The sequence below is a fragment of the Phyllostomus discolor genome, chromosome 3, assembly GCF_004126475.2.
Source record: "Phyllostomus discolor isolate MPI-MPIP mPhyDis1 chromosome 3, mPhyDis1.pri.v3, whole genome shotgun sequence".
NCBI classification, from domain to species: domain Eukaryota; kingdom Metazoa; phylum Chordata; class Mammalia; order Chiroptera; family Phyllostomidae; genus Phyllostomus; species Phyllostomus discolor.
Window position 1 is genome coordinate 197,683,960 of NC_040905.2, and position 12,157 is coordinate 197,696,116.

Genomic DNA, 12,157 nt, shown 5'->3' on the forward strand with positions numbered 1-12,157 from the left:
CAGATGGTCAGAGGACAGTACAAGCAGATGTGGGACATCCTGCAGCTCAAGCGTGGCCCCGAGCCAAGGAGATTCCAGGGCTTTTGGCCAGAAATGTGCGCCTGCGAGGTGTCAGGCTGTGCAGAGCTTGCAGGGGGGCCACCTGCCATGGAGGGTGAGGGTCCTTTTTGTGTGGTTTAGTTTTTCTTCCTGTGAGGAGAGGAGCTGTCAAAAACTATAGGGCAAAAGGTTGTTCTTTCCTCCAGGGCAGATCTCTGCCCTCGGCTGAGGCCACACGGAGTCTGCCCCAGGTGCTGCCTAAGATGACAAGGACTCCTTTCCTGGACTTTTGGCAAGGTTGTGGCTCCCAGCCCCTGGGACAGCTGGAGAGCCCATTCTGTTTGCTCTTGCTTGATGCAGGTGACACTGTTTGCCTATTCGGACCTGCTGCTCTTCACCAAGGAAGACGAGCCGGGCCGCTGCAACGTCCTGAGGAACCCCCTCTACCTCCAGAGCGTGAAGCTGCAGGAAGGTAAGCTTGTTGTGCTCAAGGGGTCCTGGGCCCCCACCCGCAGTGGTCTGAGTTCACTGCTCCTGGCAGCCTGGGTGCTCAGTTTGCATCCGGCCCCTCTGGTGCTGAGCTGTCAGCTGTCCGGGGGCACCTGAGCATGTGTGGTCAGGTCCTGCCCCTGGGCTGCGGGCTCTGACACTGGTATTCCGTTGTAGGCTGGCAAGCCTGCCCGCACACCCCAACCTTTGCTGGGAGGTTTCTGTTCCGGAGATGTTTAGGGAGGCTGTGGAGTGAGGTGGGGAGAGCTTCAGACCTAGACCTGTGTTCAGATCTCAGGCCTGCCCCTGGCTACCTGTATGGCCTCGGGCAAGTTACTCACCCTCTCGGAGCCTGGCTCCGCATGTGTGAGTGTGGGATACCATAGTGTCCCAGAAGGTTGTTGTGAAGATTAAATTAGGTCATGTATGCAAAGTACCTGACCCACACCAGGTGCCCAATAAGTGCTCGTTGCCGCCACGCTCACCACATATCCGGCACAAGAGACCACTGCCCCTTCTCCGCTCGGTTAGTTTAGTGCTTTGGCCAGAGCCCCAGGAAGCTGGAGTGCGTGTGGCTGGGGGCTGGTGAGCGGGAGCACGTGGGAGCGTGGAGTGGCCCTCTACCCCAAACTTTCCATCGTGCCCTCCTCCGCTCTGGAACGGAAAGCCAGCTGGGAGTATCTGCTGAGCGGTTTGGTTTGGCGCCTGAGGTCTCCGCCGAAAGGGGCTTGATTTCCTCTCCCAGATTATGAAAACAACAACAGACCTGTTTGAGCATGGGTGACAGGGGCCGGGAGGAAAATATTACCCAGCAAAAGAATTCTGTTTTGACGGGTTTTGCTCCAGGAAAACTTCCTGCCTGTTTGCAGGCCTGACCTGTGTGCTCAGTGCCTGCTGGCCTCCCCCTCAGATACCAGGCAGTGTGAGAACCTCCACTTTCGCCACCCCACAGGAAGTCACTTACAACTTCTTCTCTGCCTCTGACTTTCCCCTGCCCACTGAGGGGGAAAAGCAGGGTACCTCCCTCAGAGGCCGGCCCCTCCCTCGGGGCACCCCCCCCCCGCCCGCCCCCACCATCCGGACCAAGGTCAGTGGTGAGGAGCAGCCCTCAGAACAAGCTGTGCCTGGAGTTGCAGGGAGCTCCCGTGGGAGGAGGGCAGGTGAGAGCTACTGCCCTTGGTTTCCTGCTGCTCTGCCCTTTCCTCCTTCCTGCTAACCGGCTTCCCCTACGTGCCCGTTGTTGAGTCCTTCCCACCACAGGCATGCATGTATGCACACACGCACACACACACACACACACACTGTACACTCTTCCTCTATGCACCTGCCCATCGCCGGCTCAGACAGTCTGGGACCCACTGAGCTGTGAGGAGTACATCGGGCAGTGCTTGGTAACCTGGGATGTTTGACTTCAGAACTGGACTCTTATTGGAGGGTAGTGATCATCCTCTGATAAAAGGAGGGAAGGCAAAGAAGGGGGCTCAGACTGGCTGTGCTTTGGGGAGGGGTTGGGATGAGAGTGGCAAGGGCAGCGGAAGACCCCGGGGTAGCACTTGGGAGTTTGGGGTCTGGGCTCAGCTTTGCTGCTGACATGCTATGTGACTCCAGCCGGATCTTTCCCTCTTCTGGGCTTCTTGGGCCAGTCCTGTGTGTTCCCTCCCAGCCCGGATGTCCCAGACAGACCCTGAGGTAGCCGTGAGAAGCCGGACAGTGCCCGTATGTCCAGTCTCCACCCCTCGGGGGAGCGGGGCCTGACCGGAAATTGGTTGTATCTTCCCCTCCTGGCGCCCTAGACCCAAGGTTTGAAGTTAGAGGCAGGGTGAGCTCCATCCTCCTCTGGGTGGTGGATGGCCTTGGTAGGTGCTGTGGGGCTTTGAGGTGTTGCAGAGGTACTTCCCAGATGCTGAGCCCCTGCGAGCTACAGTCTTGTGCAGGCATGGCTTCCTCAGGCCGGAGACCACATCCTCTCCCTGCAGATGGCAAGCTGCAGGTGGCCAAGGCCAGCGCTCCTTATGAGCGACAACCATGCTATTAGAGCCCGTGGGGTTGGCATGGGAGGGGGATGTGTGTGTGCGCATGCCTGTATAGACCCTGCTGGGCAGGTGGTTTGGTGCAGACAAATTGCCTGCCCTTCCCCAGCAGTGTCAGTGAGCAAACACAGTGAATATGGCTCTCCAGGGAGCCCGTGAGCGGGGAGCGAAGGAAATGGTTCAGTGACATTGAGCACTCATGGTGCACATTCCATTGCTTAGATTTCTTTCCAGGCATTGGTGGAGCCCTCGCCTCCTCCCCAGCACCCCTCTCCCCTGAGACAGCCCTGTGGGTCCTAGGGTTTGCAGAACTCCTCTGACCCCTTCTCCTCGGTCCATGCCCAATTTCCTGCCCGCCTCCCTTGTGCCCCTAGAGACCCACTGCGGCCGGCAAAGGCCTGAGTGAGGCTTTTAAGAGATGCATTTGGGGCTCAGCTGGAGCTTCTGTTGGCTGAATGGTCTCTGATTAACATTGTTCATGCTGCTAGGTTTTTTGTTTCAGCATGTGTGAAGAGTTCAATTTGGGGCAAAAGAGATGGTAAACGAGGAACATGCTCAGCCTTTCCTGGGGGCTGGGACTGGTGAGAGTTGTTCCTGGCCGGGGAGACTCTGCCCCACCCAGGGACCAAGGAGCGCCTCACGCGACCCTGTCTTCCAGGGTCTGTCACGGGGCCCAGAACACCGTGGGTGCCCAAGAAATGTTTGTTGGGTGAATGAATGAACGACTGAAAGGAGACCAGAAATACTGCCCCAGCTTGGGGGCCGGGAGTGCCCTCCTTGCCCAGGGCTCCAGGCGGGTGGCTGCTTAAACCTCGCCTGCCCTCCTCCTGTCCGGCTGTCCCCAAGCCACAGCGGGCTGTGCGGCAGTGTGATGGGAACAGGCGGAGAGCTGGCGCTAACAATTGGGACATCTCCGGTCAGCCAGGGCCCATTGTGGCCTCTTCCTGCCTCTGCCGCCCACTGACTTTGTGGCTCTTTGTGTTTCTGCCTCCCAGGCGGCCAGCATCCCGCCCACAGTGTGTCTTCCTGGCCTGCTCTGGTCTCTCAAGATGGCCTGGAAATGTCTAGCTGATTCTTGGGCTGTCCGTCCGCCCTGCTGACCCAGGTGCCCAGGCTTGGAAACTCAGCTGCTGAGGTCCCAGCCACTGGGATGCTTGGAGTTCAGTGCAGCGGGTCACCATTCTCTGAGCACATTCTCGGGGCCCACCTCAGTGCGGGCTGTCAGGGCGAGCAGAGTGGGGGGGAAGTCCTCCACCCCTGGAGCACGTGGCCCAGGGGAAAGGCAGAAAAGTAGACTGGTTTGGGGGCAGGAGTGTGATGTGGTGGTCGGAACACAGGCTTTGGAGGCAGGTAGTCCTGGGTTCGCGTGTCAGCTCTCCGTTTCTTACTGTATGCCTAGTGTAAGTTGTTTTCTGCGCTGGAAAATGGGGACAAGAGCCCTCTGGCTTGTCTTACAGGGCAGAGAGGCCTTGGTGAACGGCTGAGTCTGGGACCTCGGCTCAGCCCTGAGAGGACTGTGGGAAAATGACAGAGGGCTCAGACCTGGGTGGGGAAGCCCGCCTGAGCCCTGCCCAGCCCATGACTGGGGATCCTTTCTAGACGTTTCATTGGTGGGAAGCAAGGCCCACCCAAAACCCAAATGGCTCCCTGTTACATTTCATAATAGCAAAAGCGTTTGGAGTGTTCCACAGAAGCCCAAATGTGCCTGTCCCTTTTCCCCACACGGGCCCCATGTCCACACGCAGGAGAGCCCAGGGCTCAATCGAATGTTTCAGAAGGGTCTCTGGTGGGGCTGAGGTCCCTCGCCTCGGTCGGCCGCCCGACAGCCTGCTCTTCCACAGCTGCGCCTCCGCCCTGGCCCCCTTGGCTGCAGAGACTCGGAGCCATGCTGAGGGCTGCCCCCATTCTGTCTCTCCGTCAGAGCGCTGCCAGCGCAAGGCCAGGGTGGGGGCCGGCGTCAGTGAGGGGTGGGGGTCGTGCAGGATTGTGGGGGGCACGTCACAGCACAGAAATGTTATCAAGGCAGTCGTCAGCTGTCCTCATCGTGGGAACAAGTCCTGCTCTGCGTTCCCCCAACCGCAGCCTCTCGTCTCCCCGACGCTCCTGTGTCCTTGGCTTTCCCCTCCCTTCTGGGTAGAACCTTCTCTTTTCTCACTGCCAGCTTCTAAACCCCAAATTGCTGTTATTTTCTTACTGAGATTTTTTTGCTTCTCTCTTGGCACTAAGGTCGGCTTCTAGAAAGTCAAGGAAACATCCCACTGTGTTTTCTTAAACGAAAAAAAGAAACCCAACTCCTTTTATTTCCACCCTCAGCAACACAAAGAAGTGGCAGAAGCTTTGAAATGATGGGGTCCTTAAACATGCCGGACTCATCCCAAGTCCAAAGTGAACTGCGTTTACTCTTGGGATTTTCTCTATCTGGCTCCATCTGGTGCCCCTGGCCCCAGGGGTGGTTTTGCCCAGCAACTGCCCACTGCCTTGTTCTGAGAGGCCCTGGCCTTCACTCACTACTTTTCTTAGGAGTAGGCTTGACCTACTGTCTCTGTTTGTACCTTGTGCCTTGCAAGGCACGAACCTTTACTTTGCAGCACGATCTGTAATCTCTTTGATAATTGCTTTGATTTGGGTACATGTGGAGGGGTCGGCTCTGGGCTGGGTCCTTGGAGGGGCCAGAGGCATCTGATGTGGGTGTGGAGTGGTTCGGAGCGTGGGCTCCGGAGCCAGGCTTCCCGGGTGGAAATCTTGTTTCTTTCCCTGTCTACCTAGGACTAGTTCCTCAGGCCGTTTGTGCCTCGGCTTTCTCACACGAATCATGGGTGACAATAACCCCTGCCTCACAGGGGGTGTTACGAGGGTCGAGCTCATGCAGGTAGAGCATCTGGCACAGTGGTCGGCATGCAGCGCCATGGTGCTCTCAAGTTCTGGCGGTTTAAGCTATTGCTGTTACACGATGTGCAATGTGGTTGCTTCCCTCAAAACTGGCAGCCCGCCTGGTGAGGTCTATTGCTTGAATATGGGAAGTCACTGGGGGTCCCCAGCCTGTGCCCAGGTGACTGTCCGGTGAGGAGCAGGCCTTGCGGGCAGTGGGGGGGGGGTTGTCCTAGAGGAGGGCGGGGCTGCTCCTCCGCACTGGCTGTCCCTTGAGCGTGACTTGTGCCTCTCACCTCCATGCCTTCGCCTGCCATTCCCACCCCCTGGCTCACCCCTTCTCGTCTTGAGTTCGAGCTCAAAAGGGTCCTCCACCGGCAACGTCCCCCAACAGCTGGGGGTCATCTCTGAGCCCTTGTGCTTCCGAAGCACTCTGACCGAGTCATCGGCTGCCTTCGGGTGGGGATGCCACCTTAGCGCCTCTACCGGAGGGGTGGGGAGCTGCCAACAGTCCCTCTCAGCCGCCCTCCTGGTGGAGAGGGCCTGGTGAACGGCTGACTTTGGGATTCTAGACCAGCGGTCAGATGGCTGCAGAAAAAACACACTGGGGATCGGGCCTGGGCTGGGAGGCCATCTCTGTGCTCCACCCAGCCCGTGACTGGGGACCCCTTCCTGCACAGCCCACGAATTCCTTTCGGGAAAACAAGGACCACTCCGTGACTCAGTGGCTCCTTGTTGAATTTCAAAATGGCAGAGACATTTGGAGTGTTGAAAGGAAAACCCAAATGTGTGCTGCCTCCATGTCCCTCATCGCAGAGAGTGTGGGAGGGAGAGGCCTCCTGGGATGGGTGGCAGCTCCCTGACCAGGCCGCCTCTTATGGGGGTGTGACCTCAGCCTTCTCTGAGTCAGGCGGACCTTCAGGCAAAGGCCTTGCCACTGCGCCGCTGTCTGGTTAGCGGTTCATGGCATTTCCTCCAGAGGTTTCCCTGTCTCCCATGCCTGCTTCTTTCTCTCTTTCCAGGAAGCCCCACACACAGCCCTCTGGGTGGGACAGCTGGCTGTGCGAGAGCAAACTGCTGAGGCTCTGTAGCCAATTCTAATGCAAGTCTTACTTTTCGTTCCCAAAGGTTCTTCCGAAGACCTGAAATTCTGTGTGCTGTATCTAGCAGAGGTGAGTCCTTCTCTCTGAATTTGAGGAGACACCTGTGACCTGGTGCTTGAGGGGAGATGTTGGGATGGGTTCTCGTCCGGGGTTCTGATGCCACCTCTATCCCCCCTCGTGCAGTGGCCCTGGGCAGGCTCAGTGTGGCAGTTTCCTGCCCTGCAGAATATGAAACAGCCCTGTGTCTCTTCCCTTCGTGTGGAAGAGCAGAGGACTCTGTGACCTCCTGCTCAGGACCGCCTGGTCTGCAGCACTTGCAGGGCCGGGCCACGGTGAGGGTGTGGCCTGACGGCTGTGCCTCACCCTCTTCACTTGGGAGCCCTTCCTCTGGGATCGCCCTCCTTCTGGGCCTGCCTCTCCCTTCCTCTTTTTCTAGAAAGTACCACCCAGGACCCCTCCTAAGGGCCTTGTCAGTATTTAAAGTAGCCTGGAGGTAATTGTATCTTTACCTGGTCCAGATAACACTGGCTAAAGGATGCGCCAAGTGTCAGTACTTTGGGCTGGAATGACGCCTGCGAAGTGTGATTGGCATTCCTGGTCATCTCTGTCTGATCAGGAGCTTGGATGGGCAGCGCCATGCCTTTGCCGAGCAAAACTGGGCAAACAGCTTATTGCTTGACATGGTTTGGGAGATAAAATATCATTAAGCCAGGTGTTTAATCAGAGGTTCTTGGTAACGAAAATGCTGAGCTCCTGAGCCATCAAATTCATTTAGATTTTTAGCGAATTTTTTGTTCCCAACCTGCGTGTCTGCTAATGTGAGCAGGGGAGCTCTCTGTCCCAAGCTCGGGCTCATTAGACCCATTGTTGTCCTCTGCTTCTACTTAAGTCTATCCCACCCAATAGTCCTGGGAACCTGTCTGACTTGTGGGAAAGTCTACACTGGCCACACCCTGTGGGTGGGGCATGGTCTCCACTAGCTGCCCTAGAGGAGTACACCCTTTTGAGAAAGAATGGGTATGTCATTTGTGATTGAAAAACATTCCTTCAGTTCCTGGCTAAGATAGGAAGTGCAGGCCTTTGAGAGAGTCCGCCGGAACAGACTTCTGGAGAGAAGACAATTTGACAAGTCAGCTTCAGGGGAGAGCAGAGAGCTGCAGAGGGCTGAGCACATTGTCCGAGCTGAACTGGGGACCCTGGCTGCCTGGAATGGCAACCCAAGGGCCCAGAAGACATGGATACCCTCCCCCGTGTCGGCACATCCCACCGGGCTCTGGGAGTGGCTGGCGGAGGCACTTCAGGGCGAGAGGGTGTAGTCCGAGTGTTCACTTCTGCGGAGCCCAGGGAGCAGCCTGGAAGCTGTGAGCCGGGCTGGGAGCAGCCAGAGCATTTGCCCCTCCACCCTTGCTACTCCGGATTCCGATTCTCTCTGGCAGGGTGCAACGTGAAGCCGCAGGTTCTTTCATGCCAAGAGAGCTTCCTGCCAAGCTGCGTTTGCTTTTCCCAGAGAAAAGCACTTCTGCTCATTCGTTTCCTGGGAACGGAGACCTCCCAGCCTCCCCGAGGCTGATGAAGGGATGGATATTGATCTGGGGCCTTTTATTTCAGCTAAGTGCCAGGTGATCTGACCCCAAGGGGCTGGGGGATTAAAGTTCACAGGCAGTCAGAAGCCTTTCTTTTCTCTTAATGGGCTGCTGTTTATGAGAGGCATGCCTGTAATGAAGGAGACCAGATGCCTGCTTGCTCTGTGGCCCGGGACGGGCCTGACGGTGGTTTTGGAGCGCACGGAAAACCCCGAACTCACCTCTTGGATGGAACTTCCAACAAGTGGTTTCTCTTCACTGCCTAACAGGCAGGCGGTACCGGGAGAAGACACCCAGGCAACAGAGTCAGGATTTGGAGAGAGTTTCCCACTGCATTGAGAAAGCCCCGAGTCACCCTGTTCTGCTCTGTTTGTTCCCCAGCAGCAGGTCCCGGGTGGGGTTCCCCTAAGCAGTCCTTGGCCTGGGGGCCTCTATTCCCCTGGACAGGGGTCCCTCGGCTCCTGCCAACCCATGGGGCAGATGCAGCCCACTGCTGGCTTCGGAGCACCAGGGGCACTGTGTCTGATGGGACCGCACGTGGGCCAGGGACCGTTCTCTGATGAGCGCTGGTTCCATGCACTTCAGCCTGCGCCTCGGGGTTAGGAAGACCTAGACTTGGATCTCGGTTCTGCCGTTTCCTGAGTGACCCAGGCATGTCACTTACTCATCTCTGAAACGAGGCCGAGGAGGCCTGTTTTGCGAGGTCGTTGTGATGATTAAATGAGATTCAATAAGATGCTGTGTCCAAGGCACTCACTCAGCTCCGAGCCTGGCACACGATGAGGTTAACAACGAGGGGTCATTGTTGTTTTGTCAGCTTCCGTAGCGAGGGGAGAGCGTCTCACAATCATCTCCTCTCCATTACAGACGTCGGCAATGACTTATTGATCTTTTAAAAAGAAAGCTAAGAGGACGATCCCACGTTCTTTGTAATGCAGGCATGCAGCTACACAAACGTGACAAGATCCCGGGCTCTGGAGGGGACAGAGTCGGACTTGACTCGGAGTGTCTCCCCTCCTGGGACCTCCTGGAGCCACCAGCATAGCCGCTCTGAATCTCTGTTTTCTCAATGAAAAACTAGTGCCTTTCCTTCCTCCCCATGTCGTGGGGCCATTGGGAGAACGTTTGTCAAAGCAAGCGAACAAATGTAAACTAGCGCAAGGAGGGGTTTTAGTTTTTACAAAGATAATGTTCCTTGCAGGACAAGGAGGTGAGGCGAGATGGGGGTTTTAAAGAGGCCAGGAGGAGCTGGGTTTCTGGTTGGATTTGGGGGTGCTCATGTTTGCATGGAGAGGTCTGGGCCCGCCCCTGCTGTACCTGGAGAGCAGGTCTGTGCTTTGCTAACCACCCTGCAGCCTCGGAGCCCTGCCTTCAGTGAGAATGCCTTCAGGTAGCTGGCCCCCTGGGCCCCAGAGCCTGGTACTGAGGGCCGGGTGTGTATCAGCCTGCAGCTGATGGGCTGGATCACACAGTGGGCTAGGAGAGACGGTCCCCCTGCAGGGGCAGCCAGGACGGCCCTGGGGCCCCATTAGACAGACTCAGGCAGATGGGCATTCAGCCCCCCTGAGCAGCTGGCTCTGTGCTGTCTCTCCTGGCCCGGGCAGCCTCAGAGCTCTAGGCAGCACCCCAGGGTGGGTCTTGAGCTGGTCGTCCTAATAATGCACACCATCTAAGACAGCTAGCCACCAGGCCAGGCCTGGGCTTAGGTCCTTAAGATTAGAAACTTCTCCTGAGAACATGGATGGGAAAGTGCCTTTTTTAAATTGATAATTTGATCAAAGGAATTGTTATTATGGCAGACTTCCTGCTTTAGAACTGAAAGAGAAGAGGATTTGGGGCTCAGAGAAATTAAGGCATTTGCCAAAAACCAAACAGCAAGGTAGAGGCAGAACCCTGCCAGCTTTGTGGGGGGATGGCCTTTTCCAAGCTGGAGGGGCCCAGAGCCCCTCCCTCACCCCTCCCCTGGCGGGGAGAGCACAGTGAGACTGGGAGCAAAGGCTCTGCTCCTTGTGTCCTGCCCCAGCTGACTTCTCTCTGGGGGGTCCTGGGGTCTTTTGCTGGGTGTGCCCTACCCTGTAGTGGGCTGGGGGTTCTGGGAAGTGGAGGAAACCTGTTGTTAAGTGATAGGATTGCCTCACCTAGCCACCCAATTCTCAGAAGCCCTGGGGCAGGGCTTTCTTCCCTCTCTACTCAGTGTTTCTAGGAAGATCGGCTTCTGAGCACTTTCAGCAGGGGAGGAACGGCTGTACCCAGGGCACACTTAGCATGGGAGGTGCCCCGCCCTGCAGGGAGGCCTCTCTAGGGTTGCGTTGGGTGGCGTGGTAGAGAATGTTCCCAGATGCTGTTAGGTGACGCCGAGAGCCACCCAGCCCAAGAGCCTTTGCATTCGCTGTTCCTTCTGCTGAGAAGAGTTTCTCTCAAGCATTGTCTTTGCTGGCTCCTTACTGCTCAAGACCGGCCGAGCGCTGCCGAGACGCCTTCTCTGGCCACCAGGCTCAAGTAGCAATGTCTCCCTTTGTGGCCTTTTCACAATTTATAATTATATTGTTTAATGGTTTATTGGCTTATTGTCTGTCCCCCAACTGAGGCCAAGAGCTATGTCTCTTATTTCTCCCTCTGCCCCAGGGACTAGTACAGTCCCTGACACACAGCAGGTGCTCAGTAAGTGTGTATAAAATGAATGAAGTACTGAGTAAAAACAGCAGTAGCTGCTCTTTGTTGAGGCCTGAGATGGCCTTCATCGCTTGCCTCCGCAGTGGCTCTGAGACACGGGTGATAGCATCATCATTCCCACGTTGTAGATGTTTCTGAGGACACCAGCTAGGAAGTGGACAAGCTGGGGTTCAGATCGGGCCTGTGCAAGGCAGGACTGCATGCAAACACTGCCTTCTCTGTTTCAAGCCATCCAGCGCCTGCCCCTAGCTCCCTGGCTGAGTTCATCTAATCGCAGCCCTGCGCGGTTATAATCAAATTCCAGCGGAGTCAGAAAGAGCTCCCGATCCCCTGATCAGAGTGTGCTGTAGCGGATGATAGCGCTGGGCATGCTGTACCGCCCCTCCCCGCCCAGTGCATTCTCACGGCTTCAGAGCCCACTCCCTGGATCCCCACGAAGCTGGCCTGGCTTCAGCCTCATCCCCGGAGTCCCTCCAGGGAGCCAGAGCTTACCGAGCCATTACTTGCCAAGCACCGTGCTGGGTCTGGATGAAAAAGGCCTCCCAAGAAGGAGTTCCTGGTCTAGTTGGGCAGACAAGGCTGCAGCGCTTAACAAGGTTAAACAGCAAAGTGGGATTTAAATGACCGCAGTGCCAGAGGCTGTTGCGCTCAGTGGGGCTGAGCGGCCATGGGTCAGACTCCGCTCATGTGCAGGCAGTAGTGGGGCTGGGAGGGCCACAGGGCTGTGCCTGCCAAAGACTTTCCAAAGGCCTCTGTCGGTATGTCCGTCCCTCTAACCGTGGCCTGGTGATCAGATGAGTGTGCCCTGGGTGGGGGAGGGAGTCCTGGGAGGTGCGGAGGGGGCTGCTGGCTCCACAGCGCATCAGCAAGGCAGAGACCTTGGCCCTCTGGGCTCCCCACGTGCTCTCCCAGCTGCCGCTTTGTGCTGCCTAGCCCTGGGGGTGACCTCACCACTTCTGTTCTGAGGCTCTCCACAGACCTCCACTGTGCGGAGAACCACCACCGGCTACCCTTCCCCCAACCTGTAGGCACACGGCTCTCCCGCTGGCCCCCGACCCAGCTTCCCTGCTCCTCTGGCTGCCTCGATGTCACCAGGGATTAGTGTGCATTTGTGGCTTTTAGTGGGCACTCCCCTCCCTGCTGCAGCCTCGCCCTCCGGAGCCCAGGGATGGGCTGGGGCTTGGGAGCCCCCAGAACCAGGGAGCAGCCCTGACCATCTCTTTCTCTATTTTCCCTGACGTCAGAAGGCAGAGTGCTTATTCACTTTGGAAGCGCACTCGCAGGAGCAGAAGAAGAGAGTGTGCTGGTGCTTGTCGGAGAACATCTCGAAGCAGCAACAGCTGGCGGCCTCGCCCCCACAGAGCAAGGTAAG

At 57.1% G+C, this 12,157-nt stretch overlaps 1 protein-coding gene across 4 annotated transcripts in view; it reads left to right on the forward strand.

Moving 5' to 3' along the window:
* RGS3 (regulator of G protein signaling 3) overlaps positions 1 to 12,157 on the forward strand; it is a 117,898-nt gene that overhangs the window by 51,323 nt on the left and 54,418 nt on the right. For all 4 annotated transcript variants that reach the window (XM_028511497.2, XM_028511490.2, XM_028511511.2 and 1 more), the window contains 3 exons: positions 400 to 511; positions 6,555 to 6,598; positions 12,030 to 12,152. In XM_028511497.2, coding sequence (XP_028367298.1) covers positions 400 to 511; positions 6,555 to 6,598; positions 12,030 to 12,152 — 279 coding nt within the window. The remainder of the gene's footprint in view (positions 1 to 399; positions 512 to 6,554; positions 6,599 to 12,029; positions 12,153 to 12,157) is intronic.